The sequence below is a fragment of the Mesoplodon bidens genome (genome assembly GCF_964165515.1).
Source record: "Mesoplodon bidens genome assembly, chromosome: 3".
NCBI classification, from domain to species: Eukaryota; Metazoa; Chordata; class Mammalia; order Artiodactyla; family Ziphiidae; genus Mesoplodon; species Mesoplodon bidens.
This window is the reverse complement of record NC_138178.1, coordinates 130,947,008-130,971,090: the sequence shown is the minus strand read 5'-3', so window position 1 is coordinate 130,971,090 and position 24,083 is coordinate 130,947,008. Positions and strand designations below refer to the sequence as shown.

Sequence of the window (24,083 nt, the reverse complement as noted above, 5' to 3'; positions counted from 1 at the left end):
AACTCCTGGGGCCTAATGGTTCAGGTATATTATTGACTTTCCCAGGAGAAGGCAAATAATCACTGATGATTTTGATCTAAAGGGATGCTAAAGAAAGCAGAACACGGATCTATAGCTATAAAACATACAGCCTCTAAGACACCAAAGATAAAATAGTCTTTGGGTTTGCTACTATGGTGTGTATAATAAGAAATCTGACTGGCCTTTGAATGCAGCTGTATTGCCCAGTGGTAGAAATAACCCACTAGTTCTGTACCTATGTAACTGTCAACCTAAATAAAGAGGTAAACTGGGGCAAGCTTGAGTTACCAGAAATTGAGTTTATTCAGAAATAGCAGAGGAATTGCAGTTTGGGGAATGCATGCTGCAGCAAGCTACAGGTAAGTCTGTTGAGGGTTTGGGGAGGACTGTATTTATTCACAGGGGTACAAAATTGGGGAGTCCAGCCAGAGTCCAAGTAGAAAGTACGTTGGCTTGAGGATGGGGAGAAGAAGTCTCAGTCTTCTGTAGATCAGGCTTTTAGGAAAATCAGTCTCTCAGTTGGAAAGTTCCTTTCTTCTGATGGTGCATGCATGAGATTCTCCATTTCATATCAGGGTTCCATCTTAGATTAAAATCCTTTTACATAACCATACCCTGTATGAGTAGATGTGGCTGAAGGGTAAGGCAAGGAGGGGGGAAGTTGCTAGGCTGATACTGCTGACTATGTTCTAGACCAGCATAGTGGCCTAACCTAACATCCCTTCCAAATTTGGAAAAGTTTGTGTATAAATAAAGAGAAGGAGGAATCTTCTTAGCTGAGGTAAAGGAATAAACAAATGGGTTATGCAATGAGGGAAATACAATGCTACATTAACACTTCAGAAGAGACTCAGAGCAAGAAATGATATTGTCTCTTAGCTCAATCATACCGGATGCCTGAAAAGGTGAAACTATGTATTGTTGAGATCATTTCTGCTTTTGGAACCCGACAGGATCGAATGGAAGCCTGTAAACCTGAGTGACCTCACCCTGGAAGACATTTTTGTCATGTGATAAGATGATGGACTGGACTAATTATTAATGACTAAATAGGACTGTAGTAATGTGCCAGTGTCTTTTGACTTTATTTTTCAGGCTACATCTACCATATTGTACACTGGCATTGTTAGTAAGATTATAACACTGAATATAATACTGATATTGATAGTCAAATGTATTAGGAGAGAGAGTTAAAATCCCGCTGTCCCTACCCCTCACTGGCTGCTCCAAATGTTAGGCGTATAAAAAGAATGATGGCCAAAGGCCAAGGGGTGGCCTGTTGTGTAATAAAGAATTGCACTGGCCTTTACCACTGGCTCCTGGGAGAGAGACTCTAAATCCTTGCAATTTCCTGAGTGATAGGAATTTCTTTGTTATTTATAAGCCCCTTGGATCACACCTGAGTTTATGCTAAGAGATAAGATGATTCAGGATGGGGCCTGGTCACCAGAAAGACCAGCCATGTGATTAGATAGTCGGGAATTTGAACCAGCCTGACCACAGGGGAGGAGAGGAGGACTGGAGATAGAATTCAGTCATGTGGCCAATAATTCAATCAATCATGCCTCTGTAATGAAACCCCAATAAAAACTCTAGCTTCCTGGTTGGTGAACACATCAATGTGCTGGGAGGGTAAGGCACCCTGACCCCATAGGGAGAGGGTGGGAAACTCTGTATTTGGGACCCTCCCAGACCTCACCCTATAAGTCTCTTTACTTGGCTGGTCCTGATGTGTATCTTTTCTAATAAAATTGTAATTGTAAGTATAACACTTTCCTGAGTTCTGTGAGTCAACCCAGTGAAATATCAAACCTGAAGGGGGTGATGGGAACCCCCTGGATTTGTAGCCAGTTGATCAAAAGTGCAGCGGCCTGGGGCCCTCACTTGCAACTGGAGTCTGAAGTGGAGCAGTTGTTACGGACTCTTCCCTTTAACCTGAGAGTCTGACACTAATTCTGAGTAGTTAGCATCAGAATTGAATAGTTTTGCAGCACACCACTTGGTATCAGAATAACAGTGTAGTGTGGAAAGACTGTCTTATTTATGGCCCCCAGGACCTGAATGAATTTACATCCCTGCCCACTGGGTTTTCTGATGGAGAAGATAGGGAGTGGAACAAAGACAAGAACAAAGTATAATAATCCTCCCATTCATTAGCCTATGAAATTACCCAGCCCATAAAAACTAACCATGGCATATTTCAAGGCCTCTCGCCTTCTGAGGTGGCCCACATTCTTTCTGTGGAGTGTGTTTCTCTCTAAATAAATCCACTTCTTCCCTATCACTTTGTCTCTCACTGAATTCTTTCTGTGAGGAGACATCAAGAACCTGAGCTTCATTAAGTCCTGAGACCAGGTGTGTAATATCAATTCAAAGACCGTGGGTTCAAGTCTCAATCTGAGTTGCAGTTTCTAACAGGAACACCATCTATAGAGTCTGTAAATTCCTCTAATTTCCTTCACACTCAGCATCTTTTTTTTTTTTTTTTTTTGCGGTATGCGGGCCTCTCACTGTTGTGGCCTCTCCCGTTGCGGAGCACAGGCTCCGGATGCGCAGGCCCAGCGGCCATGGCTCACGGGCCCAGCCGCTCCGCGGCATATGGGATCCTCCCAGACCGGGGCACGAACCCGTATCCCCTGCATCGGCAGGCGGACTCTCAACCACTGCGCCACCAGGGAGGCCCACTCAGCATCTTTTAAGTCATCCCAGTGTCATCTTATTCTGTCTTTTCCATCCACTTATTTTGCATCTGAGGTTTCCTCTAATATATGACCTATTTATAAACTTACAATAATACAAATTTCTTTGCAAATTTCTCTTTATTTTACTTAGGCTTTCAAAAGTCTTTAAAATGTCTCTCAGTTCAGAGTGAGACTAGGGAATAAAATCAACCACAAGTGATTTTTCCTGCTCTCAGTTAAGGGTTAACTGGTGTTTGGGGGGGTTTCTGGCTGGCCAAAAGAGAAGGGGAGCCTATCAGGAGATACAGGGGCAGAGGGAAATGGAGGAGCAGAAATAGTAGGATAAAGCCCATTAGATTATATCCTGATTTCTTTAGATTACTTTCTGTTTTTCAGAGTTTTGTTTTATGCCATGGTCAAGCAATCCCTTCAGGAAGCAATTTTGGAATCTGAATTTCTTCTGGTGCTTCTTCATAACAACCAAAAAATGTAGAACATTGGATGTTTTAGATTTTGTTCTCTTTTCATTCTAAGGCACCTCTAAAATGAACAATTTTGTCCATATCAAAGGGTCCCCAAAATACCCACTGTAATCCTAAATTATCATTGATGAAATTGTGCATTTAGAAAGATAAGTATACAAGACTGTGTTATAGCTTAAACATACGTAAGAAATAGGAATCTGGTTCAAAGAATGTATTAACTCAAGTTTAGACCAGAGTGGGCAGCTCATTGGCTATTTATATAAATAAAGTTTTATTGAAACACAACCTTGTCCATTTATCTACACATTGTCTATGGCTGTTTTAACAGGACAATGGCATGGTTGAGTAATTAGAACGAGACTGCATGGCCTACAAGTCTGTAATATTTGCTAGTTGACCTTTTACAGAAAAAGTTAGCACACCGTCAGTTAAACTAATTTAAACCCACAAGAGCCTGGAAATGGTCAGCTGTCGTTGCAATTAGATCAGCTGACTCTGACCACACCATTGTGACACTTGGAACTAACTATGTAATGTTTTCGGCTTTTTGGACCATGGTGTACCTTTTATTACCGAAGCCACTTAGCATAAGTGTTTGATGGACCTTCCACGCTTTGTACTATGCACAAGAATCTGGTTTTGTTGAGCTTGGAAGAACTTCTGTAAAAATCAGCTCAGGGAGACTCTATCTTCCTCACCTCCTCCTGGTCACTGAATTCAGCTGTCTCCAGAAAGGGATCATCATTTCTCAGCTGCTTCCAGAGTAATGACCAGGATGAAAGGGGTATGGGTTTATATAAACCCATTTCGAAAATCCAGGATTCAATCCTGACCGCTGGGCATACTTCTTTCTTTCCCTAATGGCAACCCTGCATTGGCCTGATTTGTACATCTTCCAGGTAGGAATGCCCAGCCAAAAGAGGACCTGGGGCATTCAAATTAATTCTGGTTCAGCCACCTGGATTCTCTTGTTGGATCAATATCGTTGTACATCATTAGGATAATAACCATTTTGTTGAATACACTGCTCACCAAGTCCTTCTATAGCAGTCCACATGGGCCAAAGTAAGGGATATAACAAGTATCTATGATTTTTATAAAAATCCTTTGTCCATCTTGTAACTGAGCCTTTCAGACAAAATGTCTGGGTGCAGTGGGGGAATGACTGGGGGAAAGGGGAAGTGAAGTTATAGATACCAGAATGGGTCACACTGGTTTTGTGCTGGTGGAGGGAGAACAGCACTTGGCTCTCAGAAGAGACCACCTCAGACTCCAAAGATATGGAAGAGGAGGGACATTACTGATCTCTGTCTTTTAGAGTCACTCTAGGGGCCTTCCTCACAAAGAAAAATGTCCCGATTATAAGCAGGAAAAAGTCCCACGTTAGAAATGGTTATAAGCCCCTTAAATTTGACTTACTGATGGCTTTCTTATTCCCCTAACAGATGGCTCTAACCATATTTAATTGCCATTTCCCTTAACCTTATCAAAAAGTCTATCAGAAAAAGCAGAGGATGACCCCAGATCCTGCACCTCTCATGCAAATCACTAATTACTACCTCTGATATCTTCCCCACTTCCATTCTCAGTCATTTTGTGGGGTAGACAGATGTCACCTGGTTAATGGCTGGACAAACAGGGCAGGTTGGACTGACTGCCTTCAGACAGTTCCTCCAAAAACAAGGATTAGACTCAATTAAACTGGAACTAAACTGGGAAACTTAAGGCCTGCCAGGTGACAAGGACTGTACATGGAAGTGCTGTCAACCTGTGCACTGGACTGATGTAAGTCACACTTGGAGGAACCTAACAACCATAAACAACATTTTCCTTCCAGGCACACCACGTGAGCCTCCAGAACTATATTTCTTGTGCAGAAGCCAGACATTAACTTGCCTCTCTCTCAAAATCAGGGTGACTTTGCCCCTGAGGGGTTGTCTCAAGAGACCTTTGGGTTTTTAAGGAAACATCACCAGTAGACCATGTAGCCCTCAGATGACTGTGAAGATCTGTCCAAAAAGAGGCTGCCCTTGCTTACTGGGAGGAGTCTCCCAGAGGGATGACTGACTCATTTCTTATGCGCATCCTTTTAGGCGTTATCCCTACAAGGGGTATCATTGAATTAGAAAAGGTTATTTAAAATTTGTCCTAGACTTTAGCTGACATGATCAATGACAGGCCGGGTTTGAGGCTGTAGACCCCTATGGCCTGTGCTCTTTCCATGCAGGGTGGCGCTGCTGACCTTGCTGGCATGAGGGGTCCAAAGGTTGCATGCTAGGAGACCTGACCTTATTATGGCAGGTCTCGGATAAAAATCACAACAGGTAATATTTAGGAAGTCCAGGTGTGCATAGAAAGAGAGAGCTGGAGGTATAAGTTCATGAAGTTGGTCAACTAGTAATGAGTCAAGGAATCTTCCACCTTGTAACGAAGCCAAGTACAATGAATATGTTGAAACCTTGCCCTTGACCTGGCTGTCCTCCTATGTGTATTCATATGCTAAGGCTGAACAGCTCTCCCAAGTCTGTCTATAGGTATTGTAGGCATGTAGCTCATCAAGGTACTGGTCAGTGGCTGCATACTTGAGAAAAGAGACTAAAAGTATAATAATGCAACCCATAGTTTTAGTAGAAGGATTTGTTCTAGGTAAAATTATAGAGAGAATCACAGATGGGTAGTGGGTGATTCATCTGGCTGGGAAGTAAGGTCTAGTACACAGGCACTCCTCTGGTATGTGGCTAAATACATTTTTCTCCAGCAACTGGACTGGGGGAATTATGGTAAAAGAGTGGATATGTATTTGGGAAGCCTTGAAACTGATCTCCAAAACATGACTAAAAATTAGAGATCTTGGGCTTCCCTGGTGGCGCAGGGGTTGAGAGTCCACCTGCTGATGCAGGGGACATGGGTTCATGCCCCAGTCCGGGAAGATCCCACATGCTGCAGAGCGGCTGGGCCCGTGAGCCATGGCCACTGAGCCTGCGCATCCGGAACCTGTGCTCCAAAAAAAAAAAAAAAAAAATTAGAGATCCTGGTCTTAGATGATGGAGTTGGGGAAACCAGTGACTTGAAAGACCTTTGATAGGATCTAGCCGTGATATCTAGAAGTTACAGGGATATCAAGCAACAAATGTGGCCATTCTGACCAATTCATCAACAAAGACCAGGTTGGCATTGTGGCCCTGGCCTGGGCAAAGTGAACAGAGAAGCTTGCTCTCCTCTTCTCTCTGGAAATCTGCTGGAGGTTCACCTCAGAGAGCTCACATCACCAAGGCAGTCATCACAGTAGAAGTTGGTAGTAGAAGAGAAGGTCCAGGCAGAAAGTACAACCTAAGTACAACCTAAGATAATATTTCCTGGCAGCCTCCATCCTACAACCATGAGGGCTGTGAAAGAAATCCTGAATGTTATCATTTCCAAGTAGGGAGCTGGAAATGAGAGCGAGTGAGCCTTCCACGGGCCATGTGAGGAGGCCCTATAGTTGAGGCTGCAAAGGGCTGGCCCCAAACCAGGACCAGGCTGGAGTATGAGCAGGGCCAGGGCTGCCCAGTTAGCTGAGGAAGGCTGACAGCCTCCCCTTGAGCATTCTTGCTGCATTGTCAAGGTTGGAGTCATAGACAAGTACAAGAGCAGTGGACGTCAGCAAAAGGAGCAGCCACAAACCAGATACACACACACACACACACACACACAGGCACCTGGAGTAACCCCTCAAGAAAGGAGAGAGAGGGAGACCTGAACATGCCTGGGTCCTAAGACTAAGTTTAAACCAGGAATGACTAAATACATTTAAATGATACAGAACCATCAGAGGAAAAGGGACCAGAGAGTAAAAGACAAAGTCTTGGCTGTTTCTTGAACATACCAGGCACATTCCTGCCCCAGAGCTTTGCCCAGATTGCTGTTTCTGCTCTTTCCCCAGGTGTGTGCACAGGACTAACTTGCTGACCTCCCTCAGACTTTGCTTAACTATCACCCTTATGGGCCCACTCTGATCACCCTGTTTACAACCAAGGTCTTCCCATCCCCTGAACTCCTGATGTGCTTCAGCCCGCTCTAGTTTTTCCGTGGTAATTTTAACCTTCTAACCTACTATGTCATCTACTTCTTTATGGTGACTATGGTTAATTGTCAATCTGCTCACTCCCCAAGTGCAGGAAACTTTTCTGTTTTTTTTTCACTGATATATCCAAAACACCTAGAAGAGGACCTGGCACATCACAGGTGCTTTAAAAATATCTATTGAACAAGTAAAGAACTTTAAAAAGAACCTGGCTTGTCCAAGTCCATCCAGGCTGCTATAACAAAATACCACAGACTGAGTAGCTTATAAACAACAGAAATTCATTCCTCACAGTTCTGGAGGCTGGAAGTCAGAGATCACAGTGCCAGCATGTTTGGCTGAGGGCCTTTTCTGGTGGCAGACTTCTCATTGTGACCTCATGTGGCCAAAGGGACAAGGGAGCTCTCTCAGACTTTTTTTTTATATGGATATTAACCTCATTCATGATGCTCTGTCTTCATGACCTCATCACCTCCCAAGTGCTCCACCTCCTAATACCATCACTTTGGGGGTTGGCATTTCAACATATGAATTGTGGGACAGGGGGACACAAACATTCAGACTATAGCATGGCCCATAGTCAGTGCTATATAAGTGTTAGTTCTCAAGGAGGAATATCTAGAGGAAAAGAAAGAAGAAGAAAGAATTTTTGAACATAAAAATAAAATTCTCAGTTGTTAAATTAGCAAACCCAACCCTTCTTTAATTCACTTTAATTTAGGAGAAGCCAGTTGGTAAAGTTACATTTGCATGTAATTTAAAAGAGTTTTGTTTCTTACAACCATAAATAACAATTCTTTTAACAGAATGTTCCTCTGGATCTGCCTTAATGGCATATTTTAATTAGCAGATATTGGCATATAAACAGGAACAAAGCCCTTCATAACATTCATTTTCAGATACAGAGGAAAAGTTGATATCTTAAAAACATCATCTCTATAGCTAACTAACTGTGTTAGTTTGCTAGGGCTGACATAACAAAGCACCACAGATTGGGAGGCTTAAACAACAGAAATTTATTTTCTCACAATTCTGGAAGCCAGAAGTCTGAGATCAAGGTGTCATCAAGGTTAGTTTCTTTTGAAACCTTCCTTCTTAGCTTGTAGATGTCTGTCTCCTCCCTGTGTCTTCACATGATCTTCCTTCGTATGTGTCTGGGTTCAAATTTCCTCTTCTTATAAGGATACCAGGCATATTGGATAAGGGCCTGCCCTAATTTTAACTTAATTACCTCCTTAATGACTAATCACCAAGTACAGTCATATTCTGAGGTACTGAAGGTTAGGGATTCAACATATAAATTTGGGGGGAACATAGCTCATAACACTAGTAAAATTTAAAAAGAAAGATATTTGTATTGACAAGGGATAAAATTAAGCAAGATCTATGCTTAGCTAAGCCTAATAGGACAAAGAATATTAGGTACAACACAGGGCTCTTTTGAAATCTGTTCAAAGTAGTCAACTTCAAAGTACATATTTGGAACAAATATAAAATTTCTTCCATATTTTTTGCCTTTTACTGTACATTGTACCTAGACAATGCTACTTTTTAGGAGCATTATTTGAGCAGCTTCTGAAATTTTGAAGAAGGGACTGTTACGCTTTTTGTAAATACCATACAGTTTTTTCTCTATTACAAAATAAAGAAAATGGATGATTTTGAAATATCACTCTTTCCTGAGTTTACACACTTTCATAAGAAATCAGGCATTTTAAAATTATCTTTTGATTCAAGAAGTGTGGTTGTCTTTTTTAAAGTCATTGTTAGTGAGTAACATATTTTTAGCCCTCTAACCATTAGTGATCTGTAATCTCTAGAGTAATTATATATACTTCCCTATAATGAAAGGAAATGACATAATAACTGTATAATTGTAGTGAATCCCTATTTGATCATCTGCCCTGTCCACTCCTCTTTCTTGGAATTGTCCTCTTTCCCACTTCACATGTGGGATCTTCCCAGACCAGGCCTCAAACCCGTGTCCCCTGCATTGGCAGGCGGATTCTTAACCACTGCACCACCAGGGAAGTCTTGGGATGATTCTTATTTGGAATTGGTTAGTGGTGACTGAGACATAATTTTGTGAATATACAGTAAATTCTCATTTTTCATGGTAGTTATGTTCTGTAAAATTGCCACAAACACTGAATTGGTGACTACGGAGGCATTGCTCCTAAGGCAAATATAGGATTAGGTTTCCAAAGCTTCTGGTCATAATATTTTCATCAGTCAATCATACATTACCTTGTTTTGTGTGTATTTCTGTTTAAAGACACCTTACTTAATATAGATTTCTTTTAAGTAATTATATTTAGTATTTCTTTATACTAAAACACCAGCCAAGAAGAGTTTAACATTTTCCTCACCCGGGTAATGTGACAGTAAATTTCTTTGGCTTTCAGCATCACAACTATGCTATCTACTATACTTATGCTTTTTTAAAGTTGGTTATCATCTCATGAATCCACAAATTTAGCCACTTTTCCATCTTCTCCATAGCCTCATCACTCTATATAGGTGTTACATCAATACTTGGCAAATTGCCTATTCCTTTTTATGGATGTACAGCATTGTTGATTCATTAACATTGAACTCATAGCTAACAGCACTATAACTTATGCCTGAAAAACAATTATCTAACATGCGTTTTCTCTGTCAGACCCCTTCCAGCCTTCCTGTGTTTAAGAACGCTAGACTGCACTTCAGCTCTACACTTGGGGGCCATTCAAACCAGCAACATCACTAACAAAAAGCACAAAAATGCTAAAAATGTTCCCTCAATAGACTACAGAAATGGTACTTGTCTTTAGTATGAGAGTGTGTGTCCAGTAATTCAAATTTTTCACCATTCTGTACAGGTCCATGAATGAGAGACTATACGAAAAAAGACTGAGTTGTACACTTAAAAGTGAACTTGATAGTGCTGTTGAACCCAAGTTCATATGCCTGAAGCACAGTGAGACCAAACAAACCAAAACATCAGAGTTTGGAGCAGAGAAGGGTTTATTGCAGGGGCAAGCAAGGAGAGTGGTAGCTCAGGCTCAAAAAGCCCAAAGTCCCTGATGGTTTTCAGGGAAGAGTTTTTATAGGCAAAATCTGGGGGGAAGACTGCAGGATGTGTTATCTTCCTCTAATTGGTTGGTTAGTGGGGAGGTAACAGGGTAGTGTTCCAGGAATCTCAATCATCAACCTTCTGGGGTCCAGTGCTTGTTCTCTGCCTGAGGTTACCATCCTCCACCAGGGTGGGGCCTTAGTTCCTATAGAAGAGTTCAGAGATATGTATCAGATTGTTATGTATATCCCTTGAGGAGGAATCAGGACCCTGCCCCATCACTGCACTATTTTTTCTTGACTGCCTTTCCTTTATTTCTACAATCCCTCACTCCCCTAATTAGTAGCTGCTTGAATCTGCCCTTTGTCACACAGGGAAGGTTATAAAGCCTTTTTCCTACAAACAAAAAACAGGGAACATGGAAAAATATTTGTACCCAGTAGGGTCCCACAGGGTCCTGCTCAGTTTCAATAGTATGTGAATTTTAAAAGCATATCTCATTAAAGCTGGGGTTTTTTTTAACTTAAAAAAAGAAAAATATCAAGTATTTCAGTAGACAATTCTACATGTAACATATAAAACTCATGACTATCTGTACCTTTTCTTCTCCTATGTATCCTGTGAAACAGAAAAATACCATTCTGTTCCATGAAAGAACTTTCTGGGCTCCTTACAGTGCTCCAGACCCTGGTTGCTACCCTCTAGAGGCCTGCTTGTCCAATTCTTTCTTTGGTTGCACTGTAATCAATGCTCTCTTCTTGCTTAAGCTGGATCAGGTAGATTCTATTTTTTGCAACCAAAATAATTCTAATTATTGTAATAGATTTTTTTAGAGGAATTTCTGGGATCTTTTGATGAAATGATGAATGAGTATAATTGGGTCAACTAGAACTTGAAGAGATATAGAGATGGCTGTTAACCATCAGACTGAATTCCTTGAGAGCAGGATATCATCTTGGTCTTTGGTCTACCCAGTTAGACCTACCATCCATTCCCTGTAAGGGAAATGTTGAGTGCTATCGGGTATCCCTGGCACTGCATATAGTGTATTAGAATCCCTAGAACAAGCTCTCTTTAGGAACGGTGACAACTCACTTTGTGGTCCTGCCTCTATCACCTCTGTGAGACCTCTGTAAAATGAGGAGATCAGAAAAACAATCAGTTCCTAAGGCCTCTTGTAGCTCTGATATTTTTTGTTATGTAAATTAAACATACTCTTAAAATAGTTCATATACTATAGATCATCTTACTAAACCCTCCTTCATGGCCATCACAGAAGATAAATGTCAACTCAGGCTAACTCAGCCCAGTGCATCCAAATCAACTTACAGTGTCCAAACAAACTCTATTCCAGCTCTCAGCTGAGTTAGCAAATCCCTATTAAGATTAAAATTGACAATTTAAGTGTTATTTTTGTGGAGAGACCTTTGGGGTATTTTTATCTTAATAGGACAAAAAAGGGATTATAAGTCTCATTCTCCCTCCCCCCCCCCACAAACATTCAGTCTCTCCACTGTCCAAGAGCCCAAATGAGATTTCCCAGGTGATCGAGCCACTGGTACACAGCAGTCTGGGAGGTTCTGGCTGGAGCAGTGGTTCTCAAAGTTTAACCTATAGCAGGATCCCCTGGAGAGCTTGTTAAAAAACAGATTGCTGGGCTCCACCCCAGAGTCTCTGATTCAGTAGGTCCCAGGATGGTCAAAATTTTTACATTTCTAGCTGGTGTCCAAGCAACATGTTGGTTCAGAAACCAACTTTGAGAACCATGGAAGAAGAAATTCTCAAGGAGTTGACTCTTGGAGTCAGGTAATATTGCCCCTGAGAGGTTGTCAAGTTGGGGCATTGTTGTAAGAGACATTGCAGAGCCTCCATAATGGTTTTCACTGTGATCTTCATCCTTCCTATTTTTAGCTTTCCTGGAGAGAGGGAGTCTCTCTTAAGAGCTTTCTAAAGCACTAGGTATATCTCCTTTCAAAGTCCCATGACATGACATACCAATTGAAAGAAACCTGTTCCCTCCTGAAGCATCTGCCTGATTGCTATGTAATGTGAGAATAGTTCCTTAATGAAACTGGTACGTTCAAGCCTCACATGAATATTTTATGCCACATCCTTTATCAGGTAGTGACTCCCCTCCCCTTAGGTTGATCTTAGAGATGGAATTTTCTGATACTCCTTTATGAGTGCCTACTATGCACAAGGTACCAGATTAAGGGCTATGGGAGCTGCAGATGCCTAAATGTACTGGCCACAATGCATTTATATTGCACAGTGGAATTAAGGGTACAAAGTAGAAGATGGCCTGTGGCATTAGGAGGGCATGGGCAAAATTCTTTCAGGGTCTGGAAGTGGTCACATTTTGAGGAGGGAATTGTGGATAACTTCATTGAGTGGCTTTTTTTTTCCTTAAGGTTTTGAGCTTCTGGAAATTTGGCCCTCTGTCACCTGGTATTTAGTGCTTTTTATGATACTATGAGTGATTAATCTAACATTAGTAGTATAACATTGTCTCTCTAAGAAATAAAAAGAGAGGTAGCTGCATAGGACCAAAGAAAGCAAAGGGCTACTTACCGAATAAGAACTGAGAAGTGATAGTAAGGTAACTGGTTACCCTTAGTAGTTCAGTGGAACTCCCTTTTCTAACTTTGTCTATTCCTCTTCCATCTCTCTCACACACACCTCCACCCACATTGCCAGCTATCAGCTTACCCATGGGCTAAGCTAGCTGGGCAATTTGCAATTTTAGAAAGGCCAGAGAAAAAGAGCATAAAAACAGGTTGCTCACCTTATAATTTGGAGCTGTTGGAACAAACATAATTGCAATTCCACTGTGACCTGCATTTATATTTAGTCTTAGAATAAATAACATTATGCATACCAGTCTCGAGTATTTCAAGACAGGTATAAGTAAGAGTGTGTGTGAAATCCAAACTGTGACAAAACTTTCCACTTAATATGTATTTAGTTCAGTTAGATACAAGTTTCTGATCATACTTAAATCTGAGAAGGAGGGAAAATTATCTTAAACTTTTAAATTAAGATATAATTGATATACTTAAAGATTAAATTTCTTTAATTAAGATATAATTATAGGGCTTCCCTGGTGGCGCTGTGGTTGAGAGTCCGCCTGCCGATGCAGGAGACACGGGTTCGTGCCCTGGTCCGGGAAGATCCCACGTGCTGCGGAGCAGCTGGGTCCGTGAGCCATGGCCGCTGAGCCTGCGTGTCCGGAGACTGTGCTCCGCAATGGGAGAGGCCACAACAGTGAGAGGCCCACGTACCGCAAAAAAAAAAAAAAAAAAGGTATAATTATATCTTTAAGATATAATTAAAATTGTATTAGTTTCAGGTGTTCAACATAATGATTCAAAATAGGTATATATTGCAAAATGATCACCGCTGTAAGTCTAGTTAATACGCATTACCACACAGAGTTATAACCTTTTTTTGTGTGTTGAGAATGGTTAGAACTTACTGTCTTAGCAACTTTCAAATATACAACACAGGATTATTAACTGTAGTCACCGTGCTGTACATTGCATCCCCAGGACTTATTGATTTTATAACTGGAAGTTTGTACCTTTGACCCCTTTACCCATTTTGCCCCTCCCCCGCCCCCCCTCCAGAAACCGCCAATCTGTCCTCTGTACCTATGAGTTTGTTTGTTGTTGTTTTTTCAGATTCTACGTATAAGTAAGATCATATGGAATTTGTCTTTCTTTTTCTGACTTATTCCACTAAAAGTATCTTAGATTATTTTAGCAGCAGGTGGGGGGAAAAAGGTACTTATACCAAATTATTATATGATAAGGAAAATTTTAAATGTGCTCTTAATACACAATGCTATGTTTTTTTTAAATTTTATTTAACTACTCTATGTATATTTCATTTCAAAAGTCAGAGTAGAGCAAAAGAGACTGTACTGTGATAAATAGTTCTGTTTTTTAAACCAAGTGAATGATGTTTCAGTTTCCTTTTAATTCCACATCCTGAGAGACTGAACCAGTGTACCCCAGTCTTTAAGTGACTTTTTGAGGCATTTATGATCTTACCTCCTAACTGCTGCTTCTGATTAGGCATACTGGTCCATTCAGAGCTAAGCTTCCCTCTTATACAACATCCAAGAAAAAGTAGTTTTAAATTATTTATAGAGCTGTGTCAATGGAATTGAGGTTATGTTAACCTTAGCTGAAATATGGAAATCTATGTGGTATAATAGAAGGCACAATACTAAGTTCTGTCACTAACGAGCTATGAGACTTTGAGCAGCTCACTTCAAATCTCTGGGTCTTAGTCTCTTCACCTATAAAATAGAGTGACTAGACTTCATATGTGGTTCTGAACTAGAATCATCTGGAGAGCTTCTTAAAAGCATCCATGCCCAGTCTCCCATGCCTAGCTCCTATACTCCAGATCACCCCATACAAGTCCAGCAGGTATGTTCTGAAAAAGCTCTCAAGGTCATTCTGGATGGTCTTCTGGATCCTCCCTCCTCCCTTTTCTAAGATTCTCCAAGGCTATGAAATATATCTTTATTTTTTCTAATTTTATCTTAAAGTGGAGCCAAGTAAGAGAAACACTTAAAGCACTTCAATAAAAACTTGGATATTTATTTTTAAAAGATGCCTTCCTGTCTTATTTGGATTGAAACCTTAGAATTTCAAGCTCCCAGAGGCCATTATAAATGTAGGCTACCCCCAGAGCTTTAGAAATGAGACATAATTCTATATTGTTTTAAAACTGTCCAAACTTTATTGACCTCAACACTTGGCTTATTTTCATACTGGAATGTCCTCTCTTTTTTTTCTTAACTTTGTTAAGAAAAAGAAAAAGAGTATCCTTTCTAGCTAGGATTTAACCGTAATCAAAACAACATTTGTTAAATACCCTTTTGTGTCTGATACAATGCTAGAGGATACATAAAGCATGTGAAAAAGAAATCATTGCTGCTCTCTGAAAACACATTCCAAAATCAGTAGCATAAATAGCAAACCTTGAAGGTTTATGATTTCATGATTCAAGTATAGAATTTTGTCTTGACCCATCATGGATTTCTTATTTTCCAAAACACTTGAACGTTTATAATCTTTTTTTCCACACAGATCAACAAATACACTAAAATTTATTAGTTTTTGATAAATAAACTAAAAAACAGGTCCTAGTTTTGTCTTTCAGGCTCTTCAGTTGTGGCATGTGAACTCTTAGTTGCAGCATGCATGTGGGATCTAGTTCCCTGACAAGAATTGAACCCTGGTCCCTGCATTGGGAGCACAGAGTCTTATCCACTGTGCCACCAGGGAAGTCCCTGGATCCCTTGTCTTCTGTGAGCAACTTGAGTTCAGGAAATGTGGATGATCATTGTAGCCTCAATGCCTAGTGCACTGCCAGGCACAAAGTAGGTGCTCGATAAATGTTTGAATATATGATGTGTTGCCTCCTTCCTTCGGCCAATTCTCCAAGGCAAAAGTAGGGGAAGCAATTGAAGCAGCAGGTTGCCTTGACTGCTCTGAATCTTCACACAGGGCACCGGGAGAGTGAGCCGCCACCTTCCCTCAGTCTGAGTTCCTAATTTCTGGGGTTTCCTTCCAAGTGGTGATGCTTTGAAAAAAACAGGTGAGATACTATGGATACGCAACCACAAGATTGATTATTTTCATTGGCTTTGACTTCAAGGATTCTTTTCATTTCCTCCTGATCTCTGGGGCTGCTCAACCTTGCTTGCTTTTGTAGCAACTGCAGCAGTGACAGCTTTGGAATAGTTCACAGCTGCTAACTGTTGTTCATGCTTACTCAGCTTTGTACACCTGGCATCTCACAGAGCGCCTGTGTTTAGGATCAATAGGGTTTAATAGATGTTTGTTAAATTCAGTTGCAGAGGCTTCTGTGTCTGAAAAATACAGATGCTTGGTTCCCAATTAAATCAGGTTCTGGTTTAATTGGGCTTGAGTGCCGCCTTGCATCAGAATGTTTAAAAGGTTTTCAGGGGATCAGAAGACCAAGGCTAAGAACTATTGAACAGACTTCTCACACGCTGCCCCTTATTAAGAGGGAGATGAGTTGTTCATCAAAAGCCACAGGGTGGGGGCTTCCCTGGTGGCACAGTGGTTGAGAGTCCGCCTGCCGATGCAGGGGACATGGGTTCGTGCCCTGGTCCGGGAAGATCCCACGTGCCGCGGTGCGGCTGGGCCCGTGAGCCATGGCCGCTGAGCCTGCGTGTCCGGAGCCTGTGCTCCACAACGGGAGAGGCCACAAGAGTAAGAGGCCCGCGTACCACAAAAAAAAAAAAAAAAAAAAAGCCACAGGGTGGGGACTTCCCTGGCAGTCCAGTGGTTAAGACCCCGAGCTTCCATTGCAGGGGACACGGGTTCAATCCCTGGTAGGGAACTAAGGTCCTGCATGCTGCGTGGCATGGCCAAAAAAAAAAAAAAAAAAGGTGTTGAAGAGAAAGATTAGCACCTAATAGGAATTTTCTCTTTGACGGAGTCAGAATTCAAAGCTTAGAAATAGGGGTTGGTACAGAGAGAAATGGTCACCATTGTCACACCCTTTAAGTACACCTCTCAAGGGCATCATGTTGATCCTAAGATCCCAAATCCTTAGCATGGCTTGCAAATCTCCTACCAGGACCCCAACCTGGCTTTCCCACCTCATCTGGTGCTCCCTCCTCCCTCACCTACCCTGTAGCAGTCTTCTTTCAGCTCTTGACTACCACAGCTCTTCTCACTTCAGACCCTCCCAGCTCTTGTACCCTCTTCCTGGAATCCCTCTCCTCAGCCTGACTCCCAGCCCACCCAACCACTCATCCCTTTGCCTCACTAACTCCTACGCAGTGTCAGTGCTCACAATTGAACTCACTTTGTCGGGGAAGAAAGTTTTCCTTGACCCTCAGACTAGAGGTTATATGTTCTCAGCACCTGGCATGACACTCCTCACAGCTGTCATCAATTATTTATTTGGTTAATTGTTCAATATCTGTCTTCTCTCTGCAGAGCTGGGATGGAATCTATCTGGCTCACCCTTCAATAGGGCTCTGTGACCAAATCATTCTGTAATTTTCGGCATATTATTTAGCCTCTCCAAGCTTCAAGTTTCTAATTAGTAAAGTGACAGTGTCAATAGTACCCATCTCATAGAATTGCATAGGAATTAAATGAGGTCATTAGTGCAGAGGCTTGTGATCTGGTGCCAGTCACATAGTAAGTGCTAAGAAAAATGCTAAGGATGATTATTTTGTAGAAGTCTTTAGCTTAGATGTGGTTCCAGATGACCTCTTAAGGTTCCTTCCAAATTCCCTCTTACAATTATATGATATCACGCAGTGTTGGAGTTTAGGGACTAAATAAATAAGAGCTCCTTTCTTCCTTTCCAAAATCTGAAACCAAATAAATAAGAAATAAAACCCGAGACAGAAACATAAATATCTGTTAACTTTATAACAGATAAAAGCTGATTGGATAAAGTGAGTTTAGATATGAAGCCAAAGGGGTTTATAAGACCCTCTCCAAAGTGAATTTACCCCAACTCTGAAACAGCAGACCTCGTCTCAGATGCAGAGATGCCTCAGTGAGTGAACCGCAGAGAAGAGCAGAAGAGGTGGGCATCCCAGAGACAGACTGGCTCTGAAAGATAAACCCAAAAGGCACAGAGCCAAGCCAAGCCCCCAGTGGGGCAAATTATCCCATCTTCCTGGGGGAGGAGTTGGTGGTGGGGAGCAAAAGATAAAAGGAGTCCTGACATGACTATTCCTCCTGGCATGGAAATGGATCATCATCCCTGTGTGGAAATATGAGGAATGGGAAATAAGTACTGTCTCCCTCACAATAGAGTTTCAATGTCAGAATGGTGTTTTTCACAAAATAATTTGCACACTTTACTTGGAAAAAAGTCAGTTCCAAGTGCACTACAGGTGGTACATAAAAAGAAGTTTGGTGAATGACTGCTTTTGTCTTTTAAACAAGTTGGTGTCTCTTTGTGTCTACAGGTACAGCAATTATTGAAGATAGCATCAAAAGTCTAAAGTTGAGGCCCCTCATGGAGCTCAGGCCAAAGCCTACACTGGCCCCCTACTCTCACCACCCACCTCTTGCCCCTTCCTTGAGAGATAACCTGATTTTCAGGTGAGAGCAGATCTGTGACCAGGTTTCATCTGTTAATATCAAAATTAGAAAAATAAGTTATGTAAACTTTTTTTTTTTTTAGTAAAATTAAATCTTTGTGAGGACTTACCAAGACTTACCACATAGTTTTTAAAACCATGGACTCTGGAGAAATGAATCCAAAGTCTCCCCTTACTATGTTACTTTAGACACATTACCTCTTTGTACTTCAATGTCCTCATCTGTAAAATAGGAATAATAAGAGTATCCATTTCACAAGGTTGTATGAATAAAATAGTACCTTCAAATGGCTTAGAACAGTACCTTTCACGTAATAAGTGTTTAATAATTGTTATTCACTGTTATTCACTTTGAAAGACCATTCCTTATTCTGAAATGATATCCACCCTTTTATTTTGGTATTCAGATGTCTTTCTTCATGAAATGATAACCACAGTTTATAGTCAATCTCATTTTTAATTTCCTCACTTGACAAATCTGCAAAGAAGTTAGTATCCTTATATTAGTCCCTCCAATTCTTGTTTTTAAATTTAACTGATTCATGAAAAAAAAAATCTAGAAATCACTGAACTATAGTACCCTATCTCCCACTTTCCTTTTTTGAAGACCTTTAAGGTAAAAGGATAGATAACTATATTTTTTAATTAAATAACTTAGAATATTACCAACTCTCCTGCCCCTTTATCTACATAATTTGTCTTTGTTGCAAATTAACAAAGACCCATTTGGGTATTTACACTAGGGTCTGGAGGGCTCTGTGAAATTATCTGTCTGTTAAGTGGGCTTGACTCATGGGCAATTATTTTGCCTATCTGTCTTGCCTTGGCATCGTGCAGTGGTGAATTTATTATAAATGCTACTCAGTGGTGATGATATCTGTGGTGACAGTGATTCTGATATTTTCTGTCACTCGACTTGAGGCAGTGGAGGCACTGAATGAACAAACTATTCATACATGACTGACTGAAAGACAGTGGACGACATCGAGTGCACACAAACCTCATTTCTGTCTCCAGGCCTGACCTTATGAAATCGCTGTCACCTTGATGGTCACTAGTAGGAGGTAAACTCTTATACTGAAATAAGTTGGTAATTAAATAAGGAAATGAGAACCCATGTAGTACAGAAGTGAGAATTCATGTCAGCAATAACACCCAGAAGTTCTACACATTCTCTTGAGATAAATTTGAAAAGTCCAGGACACTTTCCCAGGACCCCCTATTTGCTTACACTGCAGCATTGCAGATTAGAATTGTGATTAATGGACTTCCCTGGTGGTACAGTAGTTAAGAATCTGCCTGCCAATGCAGGGAACCTTGGTTCCAGCCCTAGTCCGGGAAGATCCCACATGCCGCAGAGCAACTAAGCCCCTGTGCCGCAACTACTGAGCCTGCACTCTAGAGCACGCGAGCCACAACTACTGAGCCCGCGGGCCGCAACTACTGAAGCACACATGCCTAGAGCCTGTGCTCTGCAACAAGAGAAGCCACCGCAATGCGAAGCCTGCGCACCACAACTAAGAGTAGACCCCGCTCACCGCAACTAGAGAAAGCCCACGCACAGCAACGAAGACCCAACACAGACAGAAATAAATAAATAAATAAAATTTAAAAACAAAACAAAACTGTGATTAACTCTGGCCATAACCACACTTAAGGGGTAATATTTATCATACAAACATATCAGCCTTTCCTTAAAACTAATGTGTGGAAGTATCCACTACTGTGAAACTATCTGGGCTCCTCCAGCTAGCTCTGAACGCCTGGTCCGTCTCCACAAGTGAGCAAAGGAGTGATGCCAAAACAGCAGGCACATTCATTCAGTGTCTCCCTTGTTTGAACTCTTGATCTGCCTTCCCTGACAGCCTCCTTGGAGAGGAACAGAGAGATAAGGGAGATGCCTGGCTTCTGGGAATGTGACAAGTGACAGTTTCTATCAGCATTTATCGTTACTTGGCAAAAATAAGGGAAGTCTAAAAACAGGCTTCTGCGGAACATGCTGGCAATCACAAACCACTCTGAGCTGTGCCTTCGAATCCAGGAATGTATGCATTTCATCTGTCATAACTAGATAACAAGCTTTATGAGCTACTGCAATTTGACCTTCCTTCACTGAGATAAAAGCTGTCATTTATCGACCAACAGATTTATATGCATTATCATTAATCACTACAATAACTTCTCAGATGAATATTACTATCCCTGTTTTCTGGCTGAAGAAAACCAAAGCTGAAGAAGATTTGCTCATCTCACACAAGAGCACACAGCTGGTGAACTGGAAGGCTCAAAACTTCAACTCAGGCCTGTCTGGCTCCCAAGCTCAGACTCTGTCCGCTGTGCTAATGGACCTCTTGCTGTCTGAGTAAGCCTGGGTAAGGTAAGACTGCTCTCGGTAAGACAAGACTGTGCTTGTGAAACTTTCTAATTAACCTCTGTCCTGAAATGTTTCTCAGAAAGGACCACACCATCAGGGATTCTTGTTTGTTTGTTTGTTTTGTTTTTTTGGCCGTGTCGCATGGCATGTGGGATCTTAGTTCCCTGACCAGGGATCGAACCCATGTCCCCTGAAGTGGAAGCATTGAGTCCTAACCACTGGACCACCAGGGAAGTCCCGCCATCAGGGATTCTTTATTTTTTATTTTTTAAATTTAATTTATTTATTTTGGGTTATGTTGGATCTTCGTGGCTGCACGTGGGCTTTCTCTAATTGGGCGAGTGGGGGGCTACTCTTCGTTGTGGTGCGTGGACTTCTCATTGTGGTGGCTTCTCTTGCTGCGGAGCACGGGCTCTGGGCATGCAGGCTTCAGTAGTTGTGGCACGTGGGCTCAGTAGTTGCGGCTCACGGGCGCTACAGCACAAGCTCAGTAGTTGTGGCGCACGGGCTTAGTTGCTCTGCGGCATGCGGGATCTTCCCGGATCAGGGTTCGAACCTGTGTCCCTTGCATTGGCAGGGGGATTCTTAACTACTGTACCACCAGGGAAGCCCCATCAGGGTTTCTTAAGTATTTGGCTTGCTTGTTAGCTCCTGTCATTTTGCAAAATCTACAGCTAGGAATAGTGTGTGTATTTAATTCAGTGTATCCATTTCCTCTTTGGTCTGAAGTTGATTCATCTTAATTCTCACCTCACCTCAGGAGAGTCTCCCAAGCAAGGTTCATCAGCCTTCAGTCAATAATCCCTTTTGCTAATAATTCTTAAGAAGCACTTGATTCTAGGGACTTCCCTAGTGGCACAGTTGTTAAGAATCTGCCTGCCAATGCAGGGGACATGGGTTTGAGCCCTGGTCGGGGAAGATCCCACATGCCGCGGAGCAACTAAGCCCATGGGCCACAACTACTGAGCCCACAAGCCACAACTACTGAAGCCCGTGCGCCTAAAGTCCGTGCTCCACAACAAAAAGAAGCCACCGCAATGAAAAGCACCCGCACTGCATCGAAGAGTAGCCCCCACTCGCCGCGACTAGAGAAAGCCCATGCACAGCAACAAAGACCCAATGCAGCTAAAAATAAATAAATAAATAAATAATTTTTAAAAAGAAGAACCTGATTCTAAAGGTGTATTCTGCTGGCTTGTCACCCAGAAAAATGGAAGCAAAAAAAATTATTTGTTTTATTTTAGTTAAATATCAGTGATGATAGGACTACAAATAAATTATTGAAAAGAAGTTTTGTAGGATTACAATTACTATCCCAAGTACAGTATCTTTTTTCAATAACTGAAGACAAGTGGAGGAAATTCAGTTATAGCTTAAATGTATTTATTTGGGTTCTACTCCCAATCCTGCCCTCCGTCATACTAATTAATTTAATCAAGGTCCTCATGTCTGGACAACAATATACCAAAGGGTGGCCCTAGGCCTTGGCACATGCATCCAAATCTGGCCAAGAGTGAAGACCTGCAGTCAGGAAAGCAGGAGATTGGTGCCAGAGTCCAGAATCGTAAGCAGCCAATCAGCTGAGGGTTGACTAAACAGATATAGATGCACTGGGACAAGCTAAGTCTTGTAAGGAGACACTGAACCAGGTGTTGGTAGGTCAGGCCAGACTGTGGGAGCCTGACAATATTCTAGGTGATTCCTTATGTACTGACCCTGGCCCACTTTGCTGGGCCGAAGTTGAAATGAAAGGATCCAGCTATACTGGAAGATCTTAGAAGTAAGACTCTGTTATGGACTGATTGTTTGTGTCCCCCTAAAATTCATATGTTGAGATCCCAACCCACAATGTGACATATTAGGAGATGAGGCCTTTTGTAGGTAATTAGATCATGAAGGTGGAGTGCTCATGAATGGGATTAGTGCCCTTATAAAAGAGGCCCAAGAGAGCTCTCTCAACCCTTCTACCATGTGAGGACACAGCAAGAAGACGGATGTTTACGAACAAGGAAGCAGACCCTCACCAGACACTGAATCTTCCAGGGCCTTGATCTTGGACTTCTTGGACTCCAGAACTGTTAGAAATAAATTTTCATCATTTAAAAGCTACCCAGTCGGCTTCCGGGTCTTGGGCTTTAGCCCTGGGCGCAGAGGTTTCTGGGAGCCAAGAGTTATAATGGCGTCTGTATGATCTCCTGAGGCAACTGCGTCGGAGCTCGGCCGAAGTGAGCGGCAGCAGGAAAGCAGACTAAGATGACAACAGCAGCTAGGCCAACTTTTGAACCTGCAAGAGGGGGGAGAGGAAAAGGAAAAGGTGATTTGAGCCAACTCTCAAAGCAATATTCAAGCAGAGACCTACCCTCTCATACAAAGATAAAATATAGACAGACCACTCAGGATGCCCCTGAAGAAGTTCGGAACCGTGACTTCAGGAGAGAGTTGGAAGAGAGAGAGAGAGCTGCTGCAAGGGAAAAAAACAGAGACCGGCCAACCCAAGAACATACAACCTCCTCTTCAGTGTCAAAGAAGCCTCGGTTGGACCAGATTCCCGCTGCCAACCTCGATGCAGACGACCCTCTAACAGATGAGGAAGATGAAGATGAAGATTTTGAAGAGGAGAGTGATGATGATGATACTGCAGCTCTTCTTGCGGAGCTGGAAAAAATTAAAAAAGAAAGAGCTGAAGAGCAGGCCAGGAAGGAACAAGAGCAAAAGGCTGAAGAAGAAAGGATTCGTATGGAAAACATTCTGAGTGGAAACCCTCTCCTTAATCTCACTGGCCCATCCCAGCCTCAGGCCAACTTCAAAGTTAAAAGAAGGTGGGATGATGATGTTGTTTTCAAGAACTGTGCAAAAGGTGTAGATGATCAGAAGAAAGACAAAAGATTTGTAAATGATACGCTGCGATCTGAATTTCACAAAAAGTTCATGGAGAAATATATTAAATAGTACAGTTTTATGTGCTTAATTAAAGGCTATAAAATGTAAACGAAAAAAAAAAAAAAAAGCTACCCAGTCTATGGTTATTTTGTAATGGCAGCCCAAAAGACTATGACAGACATTTTTTTACAACTTTTGCAGAGAATATAGGTAATAAGATACATCTGAAAGCCATTATATTAAGAACTTTGCTTGGTACTTGAACATGCCAAATACCAGCTCTTGAAAATAAATTCTGACTGTATTACAAAACACAGGAAACAGAACACTTGCATGGTAGGGACTTTCCAAGACCACTAAAGAGAGTCTACTTCCCTCATCTTTTCGTCATGATCACTAACCAGTCTG

At 41.7% G+C, this 24,083-nt stretch overlaps 2 protein-coding genes across 2 annotated transcripts in view; both read left to right on the top strand.

Moving 5' to 3' along the window:
• Positions 1-20,341, top strand: part of LOC308614087 (nuclear cap-binding protein subunit 2-like) — a gene marked incomplete at both ends in the record, with an annotated part of 28,231 nt that extends 7,890 nt beyond the window's left edge. The window contains 2 exons of the mRNA XM_081228288.1: positions 18,287-18,422; positions 20,287-20,341. Of these exons, the coding sequence (XP_081084414.1) occupies positions 18,287-18,422; positions 20,287-20,341 (191 nt within the window). The remainder of the gene's footprint in view (positions 1-18,286; positions 18,423-20,286) is intronic.
• A 2,589-nt stretch (positions 20,342-22,930) lies between these two features.
• LOC308614450 (spliceosome-associated protein CWC15 homolog) lies at positions 22,931-23,780 on the top strand. Its single transcript, XM_081228903.1, has one exon. The coding sequence runs from the start codon at positions 23,049-23,051 to the stop codon at positions 23,742-23,744; it is 696 nt and encodes a 231-aa protein (XP_081085029.1). The 5' UTR covers positions 22,931-23,048; the 3' UTR covers positions 23,745-23,780.
• The last annotated feature ends 303 nt before the right edge of the window (positions 23,781-24,083 follow it).